At 37.2% G+C, this 13,997-nt stretch overlaps 3 protein-coding genes across 5 annotated transcripts; 1 reads left to right on the forward strand and 2 right to left on the reverse strand.

The window, feature by feature from the left end:
• Window positions 1-20: 20 nt before the first annotated feature.
• LOC114882712 (G-protein coupled receptor Mth2-like) lies at window positions 21-7,471 on the reverse strand. The gene is made up of 6 exons (XM_029199666.2): window positions 7,409-7,471; window positions 5,824-6,544; window positions 3,729-3,807; window positions 1,631-1,815; window positions 1,391-1,556; window positions 21-928 (listed from the first exon to the last, which is right to left on the reverse strand). The coding sequence occupies exons 1-6, from the start codon at window positions 7,469-7,471 to the stop codon at window positions 556-558; spliced, it is 1,587 nt and encodes a 528-aa protein (XP_029055499.2). The 3' UTR covers window positions 21-555.
• On the forward strand, window positions 7,369-13,109 carry LOC114882715 (phosphoserine phosphatase). Of its 2 annotated transcripts, XM_029199673.2 has the most exons (7): window positions 7,369-7,576; window positions 7,659-7,814; window positions 7,939-8,073; window positions 8,169-8,314; window positions 8,390-8,551; window positions 8,616-8,713; window positions 13,020-13,109. In XM_029199673.2, the coding sequence occupies exons 2-7, from the start codon at window positions 7,675-7,677 to the stop codon at window positions 13,044-13,046; spliced, it is 708 nt and encodes a 235-aa protein (XP_029055506.1). In that variant the 5' UTR covers window positions 7,369-7,576; window positions 7,659-7,674; the 3' UTR covers window positions 13,047-13,109. The 2 variants fall into 2 exon arrangements, with proteins under 2 accessions (XP_029055506.1, XP_029055505.1); XM_029199672.2 differs by having other exon boundaries at window positions 7,369-7,814.
• On the reverse strand, window positions 8,646-13,959 carry LOC114882709 (ubiquitin conjugation factor E4 A). Of its 2 annotated transcripts, XM_029199660.2 has the most exons (17): window positions 13,855-13,959; window positions 13,174-13,784; window positions 12,714-13,106; window positions 12,289-12,615; window positions 12,001-12,194; window positions 11,805-11,915; window positions 11,518-11,718; window positions 11,330-11,447; window positions 11,063-11,239; window positions 10,820-10,965; window positions 10,556-10,705; window positions 10,347-10,447; window positions 10,204-10,271; window positions 9,939-10,101; window positions 9,608-9,812; window positions 9,365-9,529; window positions 8,646-9,282 (listed from the first exon to the last, which is right to left on the reverse strand). In XM_029199660.2, exons 2-16 carry the CDS (start codon window positions 13,735-13,737, stop codon window positions 9,388-9,390), a joined length of 3,060 nt encoding a protein of 1,019 aa, XP_029055493.1. In that variant the 5' UTR covers window positions 13,738-13,784; window positions 13,855-13,959; the 3' UTR covers window positions 8,646-9,282; window positions 9,365-9,387. The 2 variants fall into 2 exon arrangements, with proteins under 2 accessions (XP_029055493.1, XP_046141756.1); XM_046285800.1 differs by having other exon boundaries at window positions 10,204-10,447.
• Window positions 13,960-13,997: the final 38 nt, after the last annotated feature.

A 13,997-nucleotide genomic window follows, 5' to 3' on the forward strand; every position in this document is an offset into this window, starting at 1 on the left:
CGTAAGAAAAATGTACAAAATTTTCAAATACTTGACATCGTAAAAATAACGAATTTAATGTAAATTTTAAGGTAGACGATGGCCAGCATTTTTGCCACTTCCTTTTTACATTAAGCACAACTTGATAACCATTTAACGCTGAACACGAAGCAGTTTTTAGTATTTCATTTTCATTCAAGATACATTACTCATCCATTGATACGAAAAAACACGTTAGATTATTTAGCGTTACATTATTTTCAATATACATATTTAGCATTACGTTTTCTTGAAAATAAACTTCTGAAATTGGTAAAAAATCGTTGTTAAATTTATGTTAAATGCAATGGTAACTCATCGGTGACTAGATAGATACAGATACAGATACAGATACAGATTCAGTTTAGTTGTCGATTACAACTACCGGTGCCCGGTATGCGCGTACCAAGAGTTGAGCCGAGCATTGTTTCGGGGTCTCGAAATTGACGAAAGAGATATTGAAAGAACACACGTAAGGTAATGAATTTAGATTGTAGTAAAGATTGTAGTAACGTCATTTATCGAGGGGATTACGTGTTAAACGCAATCGTTGTTATCGAGAAATGTAGTCCTGTTGCGAGAGGCGGGGTCGCTCGAATACGTGTTAATCTTCTCGTGGAGCGGTACGGCCGATGTCGTACAGGTTGTACGAGAAGCAGAGCTGTGATACGCGCTGCGAGTCGAGTTTCTTGAGAGTACGTTGTTTCCATGGCATCCGAATCGTTTTAAAAGTAGCCGTCTGATTTTGTCTTTCCAAACGAAAATCAAAAAGATGATAACACCCTGCAAGGTGTTTGTAAGATCGGTAAGGTACCAAATATACGCCGGTGAATTGTTGCATAGCCACGATACTATCTCCATCGACCAGTTAATACCCATCACGATGAATAGCTTCAGGTAGAGGTTGAACCTGAAGAAAGAAAATTGATCGATTATTAGCTGATAATTTAGGAGAATACGGGAATAATGCTGGTGATATGTAAATGACGAGCATCGTTATACGATGATGATAAACAAAGCGTAAAATGTATAGAGTGTAAAAGAAGGATCTGACGGACGACGAAACGTGCGACCATCATAGGCGGAAGAGTGTTTGAACGGATGTATTTGTTACTCGAGTGGTAGCCGTCATTATGAAAACAAATCAAGGCATGGGAAAAATGCTCGTTCTAGTCGGTCTATGAGAAGATCCAAAAATAACGTTGCCCTCACAAAGGCACAATAAGAATAAGAATGAACGTGGAAATTTGAGAAGCGAATTTAAGGAAATATGTATCTGGGTGAAAAATGAAGAAGGAAAAATCGAAATCGAAATCGAAATCGAAATCGAAATCGAAGCGAAGGAAAAGAGAAAGAACTAAGTTGAACTAACCATTGCTTATTGTCGTCGTGACGTCTGCTGTCTATACCTTTCAAATGATGAGCCGTATCCTTTTTGTGTTGCACGATCTTTAGTGCCGTAGAAACGAAAAGGCATATATTGCAAAAGACAGTAACACCCATGGGTCCGTAAAAGTAGATCGCCTTTGCCTTATCCGCTAAAAAGTAAATTACGATTAAACTCGCTCGATCGATCGCGGTGTGTTAGGTACCACCGATATAAAAAACCTACTGTTGAACCAGCAACTTTGCGTGCCGAATTCCGGCTTGACAAAGTGCTCCGGAATATTGGGAAGAAAATCCATAAGGATGCAGACCCCGGTAAGAAGAAACGCACAGCCCCAAGCATAGACGGAGTATATTAAAAATTTCTTTCGTTCCCTTTGCTTCACGCTGCCCTGCAGTGATCGAAAACCTCTGAAAATCAATTTCTTTATTGGCGTTGACGTAACGTTTTTTTAGTTGACTCATTTTCGACTAATTCTTTCGGTAATTAATACTACATACATAGGAAAAGGGTTTGGCAATGGCGCAGCGCGGCGCGGCGCGGTGCGACGTTTGTGGTTTTTCAATGACTCATTCGTCATTTCCTGTGTAAGTAAGTATGTATCAAGAAAGGTCTTACAAAGGCTTTAACGCGTGTAAAGTTGACCCGAGCATTTCGATTTGCTTGACCAGCAATTTTGTCAGAAAATTTCTTTAAAAGACAATTATTGACCTCTTCACTTTTCTTCTTATCTTTTACTACTAGTGGGAATGTCGCGTCGTCATTAGGGAATATACGGGGTATGTGGAATATCACACCCTAGGTATTTACATGATAAAATATAGGCTTGGCGAAAGAAAGATACGGTTGCGACAAGATATGTATGTGGCCATACCGCGCTGCGTCGCGCCGTATTAACGATTTTACATCTACGTAAACGATATCGTATCATGCTCATACTACGAATGCGTCATAATTTTTCCTACGACATTCTCAGCCGATCTCTGAAAATGTTACCCTCTCTCTATTCGCGGAACGTTTAAAAATACCGAGGTACCGAGTACAGCGTAAAATTTCTTTGAAAAAGCAAATTTCTCTTTCTGACAATGAGAATAGGTACATAGTAGCAATTTGAAAAGACAATGAAACGGTGAAACGCAACCCTTTGAGGATTATTTGGTGAAAGATTATCGCGACCCTGACGATGTTATTACGTATATTACGTATATTACGTATATTACGTATATTACGTATATTACGTAGAATGTGATGTACACTGAGTCCCATCGAAGTTGTCGCAGTGAAGTTGGCTACAAATTCACTACGCATTCACGCCGCGTCGGTGAGTGAATGCGTGGCCAACTTCACTGCGACAACTTCGATGGGACTGAGTGTACATAATAAAGAGAAGAGAAGCGCGGGATACAATGTAAACCCCATTAAACGTAGTAGGTAGGTAGCTAGCAATTAATGAGGAAGCATTTTGATGCGTCATGCGATGCGAACGCGTTCGTAATTAGCTAATTAATCTCGTTGTGTTTTCGAACGAATAAAAATCTACTTTTATCGGGTTGAAATTTCATTCGTAGCAATTTTAACATTGGTATGGTAAGAGTAGAGCGTTGGCGTCGAACGATTCTCAGCTTTCGAGATTTGTTTGGACGATACGTCACGATTTGTTTGCTGTACACCTGGCGCTCTATACAGGATACACAAGTATCCGATCCCAAGTTTATAACGATTTCACTTGGCAGCCATGCTAATCCTGCAGATATTTCGTAAAAGGCGATTCAAAGAAATTAGACTTATCGAAAGTTTGTTTGAAAAAATATAATCGAATTTCGAATTTCGAATTTCGAATCTAGCGCCTTATCGTTAAATTACAAGAAAATGAAAACTCGTTAGAAGGTTATTAGAGAAGCAGCGGTTTGTGTGTACAGAATCGAGATTAAATTGATCGAAGCACTATTGACAATTGAGATAGGGAGGGACGACGAGCTTAGCTGAGAATGAATCAACGAAGCTGAAAGTTTACGCGATAAAAGCACTTGAGAAGAATCGTCTGTTTCCGTGGTCGGATCGAAATTAATTTAAGAATGTTTGCCAAACGTACACGCATAGCGTACGAGCTGGATGTTAATTTGCGGTTACGTCCCTATCAATTTTCCTCCATGTTTGTCATCAGCTATCGAATTTCTCTTCTTCGATCGAAGAATAACGACGCGTTTATGGCGTAGTGCGTCGTGCGTCGCGCGTCGCGTCGTGAAACGTGTTCCGAGTGCTATACGTTCATTTATGTAGGATGTATGTAGGTACAACAAAATGAATTATGAATAGCACTTACCCAAACGTCCACCAAATATCGAAACACATTACGTTCAACCAGAAAAAGCTGGCCAAGAAGGAGAAATGGATGACGAAGGCTGAAAAAAAAAAATACGTACCAGTTATATGTAGCGTACTAAAGGTGGTAAGTTAGTTGAATATCGATAGCAGGTAGCAAGGTAAGAAAGCAAGTAGTAGAAGCGTACGATAAGCGTGCCTAGCTGACGCCATCGCGTCGCGTCCCGTCGCGTCGCGTCGCGTCGCGAGAAAGATATAATTATGTAGTTGGTAGTTAACGAGTACCGAACGCGATGCAAAGAGGATCCGAAATCTGGTCCTGCGAGGAGATCTGTACGACGAAAAGTATCGCGTAAGCGACCAAGAGAGAACCGATGTATCCTCGGAGTGTGCGTCCATGCATGTTCTTCAATTCTGGTAGAACCGTGTAGACGAGAAAGGTGATGAACAGGAACGGTACCGATACGATCAATCCCACGGGAAAGACGATCCTGATTTCTGTTGACGTATCATCCTTAACCTGTGACGTGTCATCGTCGAAGCAAAGGACAACATAGTAGGTGTCGGTGTCGGTGATGCCGAAACAGTATTCCGTCTCTTCGAGAATAACGTTCTCCGGCTGTTTGTAGATCGAACCGTTATCGAGAAGCATAAACGCGTCCTCTGGATATTTTTCCGGATCTAGATTGTAGCTTTGACTGGCATTGCAAGGATATCGAATGAAAAAATCGAAGCAATCCCGATCGGGCGTTTCGAGGAGAAGAGATAAATCGTTGGAACGGTATAGAGATGGAAAACGGAAAAAGGTGGAGTTTGTTTCGAAGCATCGACCAGCCGACAAGCGACTCGCGTATGGACAACACAAAGCCACTCGAGGAACCACCCTTTTTGATTCCTCTATCGAATCATCCGTCCGCGATAACGATTCGATCGCGTTGATCGCAAGTATTGACATCGCGACGAAAACCGTCGACGAAAACATCTTGACGAATCCGTATTTCTTCACCGACTGATTTTTTTGTCGCCAGACGTTCGAGTTCGAGTTCGAGTTCGAGTTTGAGTTGGTTGCGACCGCAGGCATTATCGCGGCTCCAGGAAACGTCGATCCTTGTCGAACACCGATTAGCTACTGCCGATTAACTGCACTTTTTACACTTTTTACACTTTTTACACTTTTTCCTTTATATCTACATACATACCTATATGATATATGTATACAGGATGAGGCATTAACTATTGCCACCTAGAATAACTCCGAAATATGTAATCTTTTCTTACTAGCTGGAGTTGCTTCAGAGATACGAAGGTCATCTTTGTTTTTTTAGATAGAACGCTATGTTTTGGTACTTATTTTCTGATGTCTACATCAGAATCAAGGTCTTCGAAGGTCAAGAAAGGTCATTTACTACAAAAAAGGCGAAATTGCCATTGGTATCAATGCAATGCTGTAATCTTCTTATCACGGATCGAGTAGTATTTCTTATCGATCGGCAATATTCTCTTTCTCTTATCCGGGAAAAGAGAAACGGAAAAAACGTTCTTGTGCAGTGGATCGTCAGTAGAGTAAACTACAATTAGCGTTGGTTGCGGAAACCGGTATCTCTACTTTATTCTATCGTACACATCGTACGCATCGTACGCATCGTACGCATCGTACGCATCGTACGCATCGTAGTAAGCGGTGAAACGATAGTAGTCACTGACAGATGTACGATCGCGTTAGGTGTTAGCCCGTTAGGTATTTCGAGACTAACATTTTCACTAGCCTAACGGAAAAGAAAGTTTCATCTTGTTTTGGAACGGTAATATATTCCGTTGGCTTTGGAATGCCAATATATATTCGAAATGAAATGAGCTAATCTATACTAGACAAATACTTACATGCATACATGCATACGCCTACAACGCGTGCTTGCGTAATATCGATACATTATACAGATACACTATGTAAGCGCATAGAAAATCGCGAAGAATATTATTATTTATTTGTGCCTTCAGCCTGTAGGTATAAGAAAAGAAAAAATGATAAATCCGAAAGGAAAGCAAGAAAGTAAGAAAGTAAGAAAGTAAGATAAATGGGAGGAAGGTATGCTTACCTATCGCGGAACAGAGAGCAATGGTAAAGTAGTAAAAGAATTTGACCAAGACGAGAAAGGTGTACGCGACGACGAGACAAGCGACGTAACACATCAAAGTCTTTCCATAGAGGTTCCTTAGCTCTGGAATGATCGCGTACACGAGAAAAGTGACGAAGAAGAACGGAATGGAAACAATGATACCGACTTTGTAAGATTCTTGTTGTTTCTCCTCCTCCTCGTAAGAAGAAGCGTCGTCGGTCGACAGACAAACTAAAACGACGATCTTTTCGAAGGAATCTTTCCAGTCGAGGCAGTAAGTCCATGCTGCGAACTTGCTCGTAGAGGTTTGAAGGGTGCCGTTTTCTAGTAAAACGAACGCATCTTCTTCGTACCGTTCCGGTTCCAATCTATACTTGTTCTCCGGGCACAACATGTCCTCGATGAGAACGAAGAAATCGCTTAAACCGGATATTCCTTGAATCTCGTTCGCTAGTTGACGCTCTTCCAAAGCAAGATCCCTCGCGAGTTGTCCGTTTTCTAATTTAGTACAATTCGGCCGATCGCTTCCTCCTAAAATCTGATCTCGCCTGCAACACTTTCTCAGACAAGCGCGTACGTTACACACGCATCCGTATGTCTCATTTCCGACCACCCGATAAGAATTCACGGGATACACCAACTTGTTGTGCACTAAACTTCCATTCTCCAATCTACCGATTTTATTACCATCCAAACGATGCTAGGAAACGGCCGACAAAACGAATCCTCTTTCGTCTCGATTCTTTTCCCTTCGCTTCCTCTTAAACAATCGATTAAAACGAACGAAATTACACGAGCTACGATATAATGCCGCATCGCGAGCTTTTCTTATTTCGCGTGCCTTCTCTTGCACCCTTCTTTCCTTCTTACTTTCTTACTTTCTCTCTTTCCTCTTCCCCCTTTTTTTTCTTTAATCGCTCTCTAATATATCTCTTTTTCTTACAAGGATCGTCTAAAAAGTCATTTTTCTCTAAAAATGTCGACGCGATGAATCGTAAAGCTTGCGAACGACTGCCCTCCGAATTTTTCGATTCTTCGTCCCGTTGCCGCGCGCGTCAATCCCGCACCAACGCCACCCGAACACTATTACGAGATACATAACTTTCTCCTCGTCGACGATCCACCCTTGCTGATTTTCTCATCATCCATACGTAAGTATGTATGCATGTACGTATGGATGTACCGTCCATCGATCTTGATAAGGTTACTAGTTATCGGTAACTAGAGCGCAGCACTTCACTTGGCAAACAACAAACGGGCAGCTTTTCAATTACCTAACCGAAAAGGGAATATTTTCTTTAATATTTCATTTCAATACAGAATATCCGACTAACTGCTCTCTTATGCATCATTTATATTTCAAACTTTCGATTCATCGAATCGATCGATCGATCGTTCGATCGAAACGCGATACGTATCTACATCTCAAACTCGATATCGTCAGCACAAGACAGAAATCAATTCCAGCGCCATCTATACAAAATTGCCGGAAACTACTCGGGAAAATTTCCCGAAACTCAGACGATTATTTTAATGACATGCACATTTTTATACCAGAATGTACCAGTTCTCGAGGCAAAAATTCAAGATCTCTCGAAAATAAAGACATGTCCATGTCCATGTCCATAGTGGTCCAGTGTCTTTGGACATGTAGCCTGTAGACGTATGTACAGACACGTACAAAACTTTCCTATCAGAGATTAAACCAAGCTAACTGAGCAACACCTATTCGGTTAGCTAATCGTTTTTAAGAGAAAAATTTTTCAATTATTGGCTACTGCGTTTCATAACACCTGTTGCTCCGTGCAAATTAGATACCTAAACAGATAGATGGCACATTCGGAAGAGATGAAATCGATATGGAGGAGCGCGAATGCTGTCACCTTCGACGTTGATTCCACCGTAATACAAGAAGAAGGTATCGATGAACTCGCAAAATTTTGTGGTAAAGAAAAAGAGGTTGCTGCGTTGTAAGTTTTATTTTCGTTCTTTTTTTCTTTCTTCATTAAAAAAAGAAAAAAAAGAGAAAAAAAACGTTCTAATTAACTTTTATTGAATACGAATAATAATCACTTTGATACAAAATAATTTTAGAACAAATCAAGCGATGCAAGGAAACGTAACGTTTCGACAATCTTTGGTGGAAAGGCTAAATATCATAAAACCAAATTTGATGCAAATCAACCGGTTTTTAGCCTCGCATCCGTTGAAACTTTCGCCTGGGATCAAGTAGGAAATCTGTAGTTTCAATTGATAACAAGTCGCTATAGCGTATCTTCTATTGTTTCCTTTTTTAAACTTTTTTTCTTTTACACAAATTTCAGAACTCTGATAACGGCACTACAAATTCATAAAAAGCAAGTGTTTTTGGTATCTGGTGGATTTCATTGTTTAATCGCACCAGTTGCCTCGTCGCTTAATATCCCGTTAGAGAATATTTTTGCAAACAGGCTTAAATTTTATTTTACAGGTTATCTGTTTACCCTAATGCACGATCAACTTGATGCGAAAATTATATCGAAAATTTAACTTAACTTATTTATAGGAGAGTATGCAGGATTTGACCAAGATCAACCCACAGTGGAAAATGGTGGAAAAGCAAAAGTAATTCGATATCTCAAAGAGAGAAAGGGATTTCAAACTATTGTACATATTGGAGATGGTGCAACAGATTTAGAAACTACTCCGATAGTAGATTTATTTATAGGTACATATCGTTTTAGTCTCATTTACTTCATTTACTTTATCTATTGGTACTGCTTTTCTTACAGGATATGGAGGAAATGTAATTAGAGAGAGTGTCAAGTCGAAATCTTCTTGGTTTATTACCAATTTCGATGAACTTGTAAATATTTTGGAAACGCAAACAGTATGACTTTTTTTCTTTTTTTCGCCTTAAATAAAATTTTGCAATAGGAATTTTCCATTAACGATAATCGATAAAAATGTCTTAACAATAACACAGCGTATCAAAGTTGTCGAAATCTTTACTAATGCTTTTCCTATTCAAAATTTCGCCTTAAACATTTTAATAATCTATCAAATTTCAATCTACGCGCCCTTCCATGTCTTCGAATTAATTTTATTTCGTATCCACTTGTAACATTCACCTTTCTCAAATTAAATATAAGAAACTTTATAACAAGTACTTTATACACTTATCATACAGTAACAGCAATGTTTAGCTCTTTGCTTACATTGTTACACAGGCTATTATGTATAAGACATTTGCATAAAATGCAATGTCAAAAACTGTGTAGAATGGTAATATGTAATTATAGCACAAAATCGGTATCTCTACATACCCTATGAGAATTTTTGTACAAAAATATGTATGTACCTCTGTATACATATTAGGAAACAACAAAATTTCAACAAATCAACATAAAACATCGAGTCTGCCATAGATTATATGTAGTACTTTGTTCTTCGTATCATCTGAAAGTAGACAACTTAATCTTATTGGTACATTCCATACTAAACCTGAAGATATGCATTTTCCAAGTTACAATTCACCAACCGAATTCGTCAACTCTTCGACGATCAATGACGACTTCTTGCCTTTTCTTGTTTCTTTTCCTGTATCCATTCTTGAACTCTACGTTGAAGTTCAATGTTAGATTTCACCATATCCATAGTTAAGGGAGAACGATTGAACGGATCTGTTTGATCGCTAAGTAGATGCCTGAAAAATATCGATGGAAACATTAATCGGATATACGTTATTTATCTTTTTGCAATTACGATAACAAGATATACCGACCTCGCTATAGTTTGACGATCGATAGTTATTCCTGACGATGGAAGAATGACAGGATCGATCATTAAAGTCGACATAATTGGGTCAAGAAATTCGTCAGGGGCATCGATTAAAATTTCATCTTCTTCTTTTTTATCATTTGCAGCTGCCTCTACATTATTTGCAAACTGATCCAAATCTCCCAACATTCCCACGCCACCGATATGAACTAAAACGTTATTAATCGTTATTTATTACACAAATAATAATAATAATAATAATAATAATAATAATAATAATAATAATAACAACAACAATAATAATAAATGCATATATGTATATGTTAAATGCTTACCCAGAACTTTGTCGGCTAATTTAAATAGTTCAGGGCTGTATGACCGACCATCTTGTGAAACAGCCAGTGTAAAAGATTTATTTTGACTCAAATTTATATAAATTTCACATATATTTAGTACCAAATTTGCAGGATTAAATGCATATTCTTTCTGACCATTCACCTAAAGTTAATTCACATAATATACATATAGTACAACGTTTATCTACGTTTATATTCGTTTGAAATTGTTATAACGTTAACAGTTCACCGTAATAATTTCTACCTTTAGATTTTTTTTATTTGGTCCAACCAATTGAAGTAGTAAATAATTAAGCATCGAAGCAATACGATCTACCATAGTCGGATGACAAAAGATCGATTTTATCTCTGTAGTTAACATTTTTAACGTATATATAGTTTTTCTACCTAATATGTTGTTAAATCGAGCAGTCATTCCAAGATGTAAAAGATAATGAGCCTGTTGGTCACGTTCGTGTTGTGGTAACTTATTCCACTCTCCACTTTCCCTTCGAATTAATCTCATATTATACAGCGCGTCCAGTTTAACGAAAGAGAAATTTCTCGTAGCCGATTAAGTTGAATAAAAATTCAAACTTCAAACAAAAAACAAATACCTTGCTTGAATTAACTGCCTCAATTGAGCCATACTTGAAAGTGCCTCGTCTAACAAGAACACTGCATCGTTCATCAAAAGGTTTATAAAACGCAAAAATAATGGAGGTTGAGCTGCTTCCATATTGGCTTCCGCTTCTTCAGCTAAGCTACTGTAAAAAAAAAAAATTCAAAGTACAATATAAATAACTAAAGCAATTAATCCTAATTAATGGGTAACCATTAATATGTCGTTTTTACTCTATTCTTTTATTACTACTACTTACATAAAGTTATTTCGATGTTCTGGTAGTTTCCACAAATATTCCATAACAACATACATTGGTCGTCGATAATTGAATTTTTGTTCGAATTGCACACTTTGTCCGGTCATTTCGATGCTTACAAACACTTTAAGTAAATTCGAAACGATCTAAATTATAAAGTAAACCGTCATACATACATATGTGTACATATTGTAAATCACAGAACATTTTACGAATCCAGAAGACCGATTATTTACTACGTACATGTTGCCTATATGGATGCGTAATAAATAATTGTTCTCTATGAAATTTTCCCAAACTCGGTGTTATGGGTTTCATCGTTTCATCAGTCGTAGGTAGAAGCGCTTCTAAACCTTCGGCCAAACGAGCGCGTAAATGAGGGTTGTATAAACGTTGTTGAGACTCCATTAATACTATAATCTAACATAATTAGGCTCAATTATTTTACTAAACCATATCCACAGTTGTTTTTCCAGTTGTATATGTATATGTATATGTATAGTAGCTCACCTCTGTCAATATTGGTGTTAAAAAAGAAGGACCTTGTTCTTCGAAAACATTTGGATTTAGACGGCACAAAATATATAAAAACCTAATAGTATTTTCAACCACAAATTCAGGAATGCATCTATAGGAAATATAAATACCAGTTCAAATTATTAATACAAGGAAAAATGGAGAGCCTTTTAAAAAATTACCTTAACGTGTCTGGGACAGTTTCTGGTAAAGGAAATGTTACTACTTTACATTCCTTTGGAATGTAATCGCTCGGTTCAGTTTCTCCGATTCTTACATCGTCCAAGTACACTTGCACCAACCAGAATGCTGTTGTCGCATGGAACTTGGCCAAAAGTTTTAGCATCTCGGGCACCAAAAGACTTGCTCTTAGAGATAAATACCTAAAATTTATAAGATGAGTTATTCGACAAAACATCTACCGCGATCAACAATTTCTTTCTAGTTAATAAAAGTAAGAAAAGCATACTTGGTCATTTCCTCTTCCATGCGCTCTGTTATCGTTTCTAATACCTCTGACCTGCCGCCACTCTGAGCATCCTGATATACTCTTTGTATTCTAACTAAACTTTGATTTGTTCTAAAATTTTCAAAAGTCAATCACTATTTCAACATAAATTTTTATTCATTTACAAAATGAATATATTTCTGCTGGAATCACAAACCTTAAAAATTTGTCCAATACTACTCTATAACCAAGATCGAGAGCTCTATGAGTTAAAAAAAAACATTCGGTAATGAAACCGAAAGTTTTTGCGACTGGTTTAGCACCACTTTCCGATGTTGGTATCAAACAAGTTTCTGAAGACATTCCTTTCAAATGTATAATCTGATCTGCACATTCGTTTTCATTGTTCACCTAGAAAGTTAATTTCTATAAAATACTTAGCTTTCCAAAAAATTTAACGTATAACGCTTATTCACCCACGTTTTTTTATTACAAATTAACTGACCTCTGCTGCACAGTATGTTGGATCAATTTTAGGCACTTTGAATTCGTTTTGTTTAATACAGAATGGTTGACAAAGTCGTAATAACACGTTTCCTAAATTTAACATAAAACCATCAGAGACACACAACATTGTACTAAAAACCACATCATTTTGGGCATTCCAAAGTTTTCCTCTATTTGCATTCGAATGAAGACAATCGCCTATCCATTGTAAAGTTAAATGCCGGACTTCGATTGAGCACTTTAACAATAAATGAAAAACTTTTTGTAAGGATTCGTTCAGTGCATCCAAAGCAGTCCAAATGTTACCCTCGACGGTAGTTGAAGACTATAATGAAAAGCACAGATATCAGATTTTGTCTTAATAATTGGTATAAGTTGGTAATTTAACTGTTTTTTATATTCGTATACATACATATTACTTACCTGTTGCAATGGTTTATCAAAAAAGTAAAATGGTTCTCCTATTGCTTTTGGTAAACAACTCAAACTAAGAAGGGAACCCAATAACGTGTCTGCATAAGCTCTGCCTTGATTGCTTTTAGGTGTACTATGCTCGATAACTAATTTTGCTAGAGGTTCTATCGCAGAAAAGAGATTTAATATGGTAAACCAGTACTGGCGGAAAAAAACAAGGTTGCTCTGTGCTGCTTCTTTAAAAATTATATCAAGAATAGGAGTAAAAGATGCAACGATCGCATCTGAAGCATTCTTTTCATTTTCTGCTTGCAGTTCGGACACGATACCGTTTGTAAATGACATCAGTTCTAATTTTGGCCTTGTTTCATCCATGCATAACGCGATAAACTGATTGTGAATCTGTAAAACACACAATTAAATAACGCGCTTTCACAATGGTAAAAGCGACAATGAATAATTTATTTACCTCTTGTTCCTCGAACAATTTTGGTTCTTGCAATGCAACAGCTGCATTTTGTAAAATAACCTGACGTATTTTCTGAATAATATCAGAACATTCTATTTTATTTTGATATCGCTGTAATCGACAATAGCTTTCAAATAAATAATACATTACTAGTTTTTCTAATGTGTGAGAATCATTTACAGTATCTTGGGAATTTCCAACAGGTACTAATTTAGATTCAAGGTCGGACAGCATTAATCGCTCAAAAACTGCTTGTTCGATCGAATCAACATTAACAAAAACTAATTTACGTTTTTGTTCTTCATTCGATTTTATTATATGTAATGTTATTCCAAATATATCACCGAGAAGACGATTAACTTGGCTATCGTTTCTGAAATCTTTGGAATCTTGAAAATTTGTTATTTCCTTAGTGTTGTCAACATTTTTATCCTCAAGTTGCGGAATATAATTAACGCTGTTACTTTCGTTGATAATCGTCTGATTCTGAGATGAAAATGACACGGCATCATTAATGGTTGAAAACAACCCAGCAAATGGATTGTTGTTCACGTTGTCACACATGGTTCTCTTGTTAAAACTCAATTACAGTTGTTAAAAGCATAATTGATCTAAAAATATATTGTTAAGCTTTAATAATCAATGTAAAAGATATTAAAAAATGAATTAAAGTTTTCTTACGATTACTATACACTACTTCTTCGTTTTCGTTTCTTTCACGGGGCGTGTATGCACGGAGCGCGCGTGTATGTGTGTGTTTATTACGCGTGCGCATAAGTAAATATGCGCGTATATTTACGTATACATACATACATACATATATT

Source organism: Osmia bicornis, chromosome 5 (assembly GCF_907164935.1).
Source record: "Osmia bicornis bicornis chromosome 5, iOsmBic2.1, whole genome shotgun sequence".
NCBI classification, from domain to species: Eukaryota; Metazoa; Arthropoda; class Insecta; order Hymenoptera; family Megachilidae; genus Osmia; species Osmia bicornis.